Source organism: Sander vitreus, chromosome 24 (genome assembly GCF_031162955.1).
Source record: "Sander vitreus isolate 19-12246 chromosome 24, sanVit1, whole genome shotgun sequence".
Lineage (NCBI taxonomy): Eukaryota > Metazoa > Chordata > Actinopteri > Perciformes > Percidae > Sander > Sander vitreus.
This window is the reverse complement of record NC_135878.1, coordinates 811,077-818,808: the sequence shown is the minus strand read 5'-3', so window position 1 is coordinate 818,808 and position 7,732 is coordinate 811,077. Positions and strand designations below refer to the sequence as shown.

General features: G+C 37.7%; 1 protein-coding gene and 1 long non-coding RNA gene across 2 annotated transcripts; both read left to right on the top strand.

The window, feature by feature from the left end:
* Positions 1-1,425: 1,425 nt before the first annotated feature.
* On the top strand, positions 1,426-4,981 carry plaat1l (phospholipase A and acyltransferase 1-like). Its single transcript, XM_078243418.1, has 5 exons — positions 1,426-1,785; positions 2,587-2,716; positions 3,352-3,440; positions 3,530-3,694; positions 4,572-4,981. Exons 1-5 carry the CDS (start codon positions 1,777-1,779, stop codon positions 4,635-4,637), a joined length of 459 nt encoding a protein of 152 aa, XP_078099544.1. The 5' UTR covers positions 1,426-1,776; the 3' UTR covers positions 4,638-4,981.
* A 9-nt stretch (positions 4,982-4,990) lies between these two features.
* LOC144512608 (uncharacterized) lies at positions 4,991-7,364 on the top strand. The gene is made up of 2 exons (XR_013501022.1): positions 4,991-6,083; positions 6,441-7,364. It is a non-coding gene; the product is annotated as an uncharacterized LOC144512608 (long non-coding RNA).
* Positions 7,365-7,732: the final 368 nt, after the last annotated feature.

The window sequence follows — 7,732 nt, the reverse complement described above, 5'->3', positions numbered from 1 at the left end:
ATCAAAAATGGTAGCAAGAAAGAAAAAAGAATCTAAAATCGACACATTTCATGACAACTTCTAGCAACCGCTACCACAACTTCTGTGTTGACTAAAAACAATGTTGACCGGACGGATACGTCGCTCATTGAAGATGTTTTATACCAAAACAAAACTAAATAATCCCCCCCTTGCCGTCAATAAATCATAAACATAAACGTGATGACAGACAGTAACAGAATGAAAACATGATAATTGAGTCTGATTATCAAGCAAGTGCCGCTTTGAAGTTTAAAAAAAGGGATTGAAAGAGGGTTAATTGGAATTGTTGGAAAATGCACTCTTGAGTTGCTAACTCCTGTTGGAATTGAGATGGTTTTTTAGGGCCACAAGTCTGCTATATTGAGAGAAAATATTTTAACCTTCTTTGTCTTAGAAATTATGATTTTATTCTCATAACAACATTAGGACATTTCTCAACATTACTCAACAAGTACCTCGTCATTCAAACCAGAATTAACGTTTTCAAAGTGAAACAAAACTTGGTGAATATGCCATTAAATCATATTATTTAAAGACATTTCAGTGTGGACGATGAGAGATTTTAAATTGGGAATGCACAGGAGGCCTGCTGTCTGAATGAGGAGAGTTTAAACCAACAGGTGCTGTTGTATTTAAATCTAGATCCTGAAATATCCTCGCCGTTCTCTTTAGAAACTATTGCTCGTTTCAGCCCAGGTTTAGTTCAAATCAGCCTCTCAGACATCAACACTTCAGGGAAGAATAGAAAGAATGATGTCATGAAGCTCTCAACTTCATCAAACATTAAAAAACCTGGTATTTATTTCATTTGATCGGTAAATTTGAGTTAAAGTCAAATCACAATGTTAAAACTGTGAATTTATCACAAATATAATGGGATAAACAAAGCTGGCTGGTGAATATGTGAACGTTAACTGCTTAGATACTTAACTAGTTAATGATGGTTGGTGCTCAAAAAGTAATCGCCTTGAAAATTGATGAATTATGGCACTTCTGTGCAAAAGATTTCAGCACAAAATATGAATGCTAAAGACCCCACAGGAACAGAAACACTTAGACATTTTTGGAAATGGGCTAATTTGCTTTCTTTCCCAAAAGTTAGAAGAGAGTCTGAAGTCAGGACTAGCCTAGCTTAGCAAGCAGAGGGAAACGGCGGGCCTGACTGTCCAAAGTTTAAATAAAATGCAGCACTGCCAACACCTCTGAAGCTCTCTAATGAGCACGTTTGGTTTGTTTGTTCGACCTGCACACAAACCGGTATGAAAATGTCTTGTCTTCACTGTAGGGTTGCCAGGTTTGTTGTTCACAGTGCCTTCATATCTCTTAATAAAACAAGTGTGATTGAAGCTGCTTCCTCTTTTCGTGCTCTCTGTTTAGGAAACACCTGCTTCACACGCCCAGGGGTGGAAGAACGAGGACGCTGAGGGACTCATGGGGCTCCCTGACGAAACCTCTCAAATACAAATAACGCAGAAATGCCCCCCAAAAATCACCCAGACCCACAAAAAGACGCTGAAATGAAGCTAAGACACACTATGACACATCTACCACAAATGAGTTGTTGTTGATGTGTAGGTGGGATTAATAGAGATAGGAGCGAGGTCAGTCTACTGTGACTGTGACAGACCGATAAAATATCAGTACAGCCTGTATGTAAAGCAGATGGGGTTCCTGTGTGTGTGTGTGTATGTGTGTGTGTGTTGTGGATTTAATTTCAGAAGTGACTAAAGAAGGCGGCAGTAAATACCTGAACCCATGGGCCTGGTGAGTACAGCTTATAGTTTTTAAGTTATTTCATCTTTTATTTGAATGTTAATCTGCATTTTTGTCACCGACATTAGTGCAGAAATCTTTCTTTGAATTTTAAATATCCATGTTTTTGTACCACTTTGTAGTTACAATGACTGATTAATTTTAACGCTCAACAAGATTTCAGAATCTGGTTTATTGCTAAGTAGGTTTTCACATACAAGGAATTTGCTTTGGTGTTGATAAAAAATAAAATCAATGATTGCAAAAGTCAAGAAACATTAATAGAATAAAAAATGCTCTAAGAAACTACATTTTATCTGTTTTAAAATGAAAGAGCTGAACAGCTTTATGGGTAGTTTTGTGCAGAAGTTCACATTATGAAGTCTAAATACAGTATGTGCAAATTATAAAATATTTGGGTGCTGAACTCGAAGGAGACATTTAAAAGAAACTTCCTGTGCCCTCTCAAGGCTTTCACAGTTTGAAGTTGAAGATCTTGTATCTCACAAAATCAAAGACATTTAATAGCTTTTACGTCACACTTTTTCTCATTTTGTGGCTTCCGGCTCAGCTGACTTCTGGTTTTCTAGGTTAAATAAATAAAAAACATAAAATATTGACATTGAGGTCATGAACTTGATAGTTTAGAGGTTTCAGCAGCCTGGTTCCCCTTGGTGGGAAAATGTCCAGTATGTCAGATCTCCTATAATCAGAGACTATCATCAAAAGGTCATTTTGTCACTGTTATGAACTTAGCAATGTAACAAGTTTTACATCAATTTGTGCTGTAGTTGACGAGGTTTTTCTCTGCAGAAATATTCCCACCCCCAGTTGTTCCCGGGGGACATCGTGGAGTATCCCAGGAACAAATACTTCTCTCATTTCGCGGTGTACTACGGAGAGAGAGACGGAGTTCCCTACGTTGCTCACCTGACATGTCGAGGTCGGTGTTTCCCTGCTGTACTTACTTTGTATTAGTCTTATTTCCTTTAAAACACACATCACATCGGTGTCCTGAAGTATATATGTTCTCTTTAAAAGTTTCTTTTGTTGTATCTTCTTTGTTTTGATGTATATTTCTCTTGACTTATGCTATTCATTAATGTTATAATAGGTCAGGAGAAGGAGATGAAGTTAACTCGGGTAGAACTTTTCTAACTTTCTAACCATGACGATCCTGTTTATTGATAATAAAGATAATGTGGAAATAAGGCAGGATGCTGCTCTTTAATCAAGACAATAAAACTTATTTCCAGGTAATTCAGTACCTGGAAAAGTGACAAAATCTGCCCTTACAGTAAAACATTTCATATTTTTGTTAATATCTGTTATACTCGGGTTTATTTTCTTTATAGTAATGCAGCAACCTGCTCTAATCTTGCTTGTTTCCAGATACAGACACTCATTTCATTTCTAGAAAATACACGCTGATATGCAGATGGACATTTTTGTCTTGTTCTCCACATCTGATCCCACTCAGGGTGGTTTGGTAAATTTCAAACATGTTAGACTCTTCCAAGACTTTGTATTATTATAATACCAGATTTCTAAAACCCTTGTAATGTGTTTGTTTGTCAGATTCAGACTCCAAGCTGCCGCTCTTTGGCCGAGCTCTGAGGTCAGAGGTCAAACTGGATCCACTGGAGCTGCTGGGGAAAAAATACAAGGTGACTCTCATAGAAAACATAGTAATCTAATATATCATGAATCATCGTAACAGACAATAATAAGGACAATGTTTTTGTGTATTTGGCAGGTCAACAACATGTTGGACGACTCGTTCTCGGCCAGAGACTTCCACAGCGTGGTGAAGCCGGCCATCGATGACCTGATGGGGCGCGAAGTGACGTTCGACATCCTGTTTCATAACAGCGAGCACCAGGCGACGCTCTTCAGATACGGAGTCAAGAAATCTGAACAGGTCAGTGGACGCCCAAGGATGTTTAATTTACTCATAATGTCTACTATCTGGTCTGGGCTACAAGAGACAGTTTAGGGTGTTTCACTGTGAAATATGGACAACAATCTTTAATAGAATAACAGTTTTTTGACTCCAGTTGTCACATCTGATGTGTGTGTGAAGATGTTTTCACCAGGGGGTAAGTCAGGTAGGCAGATTTAGAGTAACACTTTTATGAGCCAAATCATTCAGTTAACTTTGATTTTCTCCAAACACGTTGCATGTTTTTAATGGGTGAGCAACTAGCTCTCTGATGTACGGCATGTAAGAGCGTTTGCTTTCATGCTGCAAACCGATCGGCAAGCTAATGGTCGGAAAAAATGAACATGAAGAACGTACTTTCAGTCTACAGCAGCAACATAAAAAACTCATCAGAAGTTTAATTTAAAGTGGAACGAATAGTGAATTCAACAGATATGAGAAGTAAATATCTCTCTATTATGTCTTATTTCCATCTCTGCTTTAAGGAGAGAGCAAAAGCCAAATGAGCTGCAGTTAGTCTCATCAAAGCCTGTTTATCTTTTCATGCTGCAGGCAGTTTGAAGTTACAATTATTCAGTTATTGTGAACAAAAGCCTCTTAAAATGATCTTTAATAGTGTAATAAAAGTTATGATTAGGAAGCTGATTAGATGTTATTGCTGTCATCTTCTTAAGAAAGTAAATATGTTGTTTTCTTAATCGTTTAATTCAACTGAAATAATGATGAATGAATGAGGAAGCTTCTGAAGCCTCAGTGTGTCTGTGGAGAACAAGGATCTCGAGTCTTTAACTTCTGTTTCAAAGTGTTGGACCACGTGCCGTTATATAGAACTGATGTTTGTGTTTGTGTGTTACAGATAGAGAGGATTTATGAACACATCATGCCCGCCTGGAAGAAGCTGTTTGCTGAGAAAAAACTGTGAAGACAGCTTCACGTTCAGTTCTCATCTCGGCCACCGGAGGGTCACGTCGGTCCTTGATTTCAAGAAGAAGGTTATGTGGAAAAGAAACATTTTAAAATAAGATATCACGATTTAAATCGTAGTTTTCAGAGACAAAAAGTTGTTTTGGATTGGGTAGATTAGCCGTCAGGTAATGTTGTTGTAATGGTTAATTGTTACATTTATTTTAGAGGAAAGAAATAGAATTAATTAAAAACAAATATGGGATTTTAAGTTCCAATATTTTGAGAAAGAAATTGGAAATTTAAAAGTCATATTTTTGAGAATTACAAGAAATATTTGATAACATTAAATTTACAAGAAAAGACGTTTTCGGATAAAATTATAATTTTACAAGATAATCTGTCGTATTGATATTATGGCTTCTGGCTTTGTTTTTGTTTTTTTCCAACTTTGTTTTATTCAAAATATTGAGACTTTATTCCCGAAATGGCTGGAAGAAATATCCAAATCTCTGTCTTTTTTTAGGATTTGATATGACATATTATGTAATTTTTGCATGTATGCTGCGGCATCCGCAATCAAAATGTTTAAATGCTACAAATAACTAAAAAATAAGCTTGTACAGAAGCATGAAGTCTACTTGGTGCTACAGTTTCTTTCATTTCATTCTCACGGTTTTCCTATTGTTATTTTATTGTTTTGTTGTTGCTTTTTCTTTTTGTAACGTTCACTTCTCTCACATTTACAGGCCAACCAAACATCTTTAACATTAAAGAGAACGTTCTGCTTTTATCAACATGAGCCTTATTCTCATATTATTATTTTCTACTTCTGTCCCGCTGCTGTTTAGTAAAGTCTACACGCGATCTGTAATGCTCTGCCTCTAGCGTCTCTCAACCAAACCAAGAACAGAAGACACAGTTTGGTGACGTGGGATCATGGGAGTTGTAGTCTTCATTGCAGTCAGCTTCTCTCGGTTAGGATTCCTTCAGTGGTCATCGTTCAGGAGGTTTTTATCCGCAGAAGTCTCCTCCTTTTCCAAAACAACGCTTCACGTTAAAACTGTGTATTTTGTCAACGCTGTCTAGCGACGAAAATCATTAATCTGGGGGCGACCTCTAGCTCACCCAGTAGAGCGTGCGCCCCATGTAGGCTGAGTCCTCTGCAGCGGCCCGGGTTTGAATCCGACCTTTGGCTCTTTGCTGCGTGCATCCCCTCTCTTTCTCTCCCCCTTTCCTGTCTATCCACTGTCACTGTCGAATAAAGGGAAAACACCTTAATCTAAAAGGTGTGGGTCAAAATGTGTCTGGATAAAAAGTCAGTGTATGACATCTTTTGGCAGACAACATGCACAAAGGGGATATGATGTCATCAGCAGGCGACCAAAATGTAACGGCGCGTTTACCTTGAGTAAAAGGACCGATTTCTGTGGGTTTGAACATTGTTGGAATCATTTGGGATAATGTAAGTACACAACTAAATATATTATAAAAGTCGTCATTTGAATGAGAAAATGTTACATAAATATCTTTAAAGTTTCATCCATTCTTCTTTCTTATTTTTTATTAATTACCCTGCAGTTAGATAACTGACTTACTGACTGTTTAGTCTAAACAATGTTAGAAAATAGTGAACATTATACCTTCTAATTCCCCAAAGCTAAAGGTGAAATCATCCAGTGTGTTATTGATCTGAATTTAACACAGTTAAACCTAACATTTAAAATTCAATTGACTCACTAGAGCACCCGATGTAGAATCATGTAAAACAGAATAATTGTTGTGATTCACATGTTATTGAGCCTTGTGTTTTGTTTTCCAGATCATTGAAGTTGGGTCTGTGTGCAGAATATACAGAAGTAAGACCACATGGCTTCTACAACACAGTCTGCCTCAGATTACGTCAAGAATCAAAGAGCCCGCCTTGTGGGAAGATTAAAGAATCTGTCAGTGATTCTGGAGAACTTGAGTCAGAAAAACTCGGATAAGAAAAACGGAGGTCTGTGAAATAGAAGCAGAGAAAACTGACTATGATAAAACCAGAAGAATACTGGACAAGGTCATAAAAAAGGGGGAAGCAGCCTGCTGCCGGTACTAATACTGTGTTTGACGTGCGTTTCTGTGAAGGCCGAGAGCAGCCGGCAGTGTTTGATAATAATAATCTGGAGATCAGGATGTATCTCTTTTATTTATGATGACACCCTGAGATTGTTCTGTTGGGATCATCTTTATAATGACTGTTTTTGTATTTTGTGATAACACATCAGGATCTCAGGAGAATTATGTTAAAATATGAATATGAGTATTATTTTAGTTTTGGTTTTAAAGAGACTGACTTTGTGTCAGCAACAGACCTCGTTCTGAGACTCAGGTTCATATTTTCTGGAAATGCAATAACTATTCTAAACTCTTGTGAAATGTACAGCTCTAAATATATTTAATAAATACTTGATATGAAAGGGTCAAACGCCTGCAGCCACATTAAATGTAATGCTGTATTTTGACATATGTTTGATTTACAGTTCTTACAATCATGTTAGAGAGTATTCATCTTTTATAACAGAAACCTACTGGTTTATATTTGAAGCATTTCAGTAACAAAGTTCAAAGGTCTTTACAAAAGTAGTTTTTGGAAATAATCTGATTTATGCAGCATTTAGAAGTCTGTATCTGTTGAGAATGAAGCGTTTAAAGTGAACAACTGAGTTTGAACTTCAATAAAATGGGTCTTTCCTCTTCTTGTCCACATCTGACCTGTAAGCAAATGTACGGAGCTCTCTTTAGGACCGGTTCCTCTGGGAACATGGAGGAGCACACTTTAGTTCCTCCACAGTTTTTAGGACCAGGACCTTGGCGAGCGGAGCTGGTAAAGTGTGAATGAAATGCTGCTGAACCCTTCAGAGATCAGCCTGCCAAGATGTTCTGCAGCAGCAGCCCCCTCAGCACTGCTGACTCATGAGGAATACACAAGTAGGGAGGATTTGAGGCAAACTTCTGTAGAGACAAACATTTCCAAATCAGTTTAAAGCCCTGATGGTTCTGTTGGACCACTGAAACCAGCAGGTGGAGAGTTTAACACGAGCTCAGCTTACTGTAAGGGAACAAACCCCTGGT

What these genes read in the sequence shown, in the direction of transcription:
- plaat1l (XM_078243418.1), top strand. An exon ending in TGCTCACCTGACATGTCGAG is followed by an intron (nt 2,717 to 3,351) that starts GTCGGTGTTTCC and finishes TTTGTTTGTCAG; the next exon opens with ATTCAGACTCCAAGCTGCCG. An exon ending in TGCTGGGGAAAAAATACAAG is followed by an intron (nt 3,441 to 3,529) that starts GTGACTCTCATA and finishes TGTATTTGGCAG; the next exon opens with GTCAACAACATGTTGGACGA.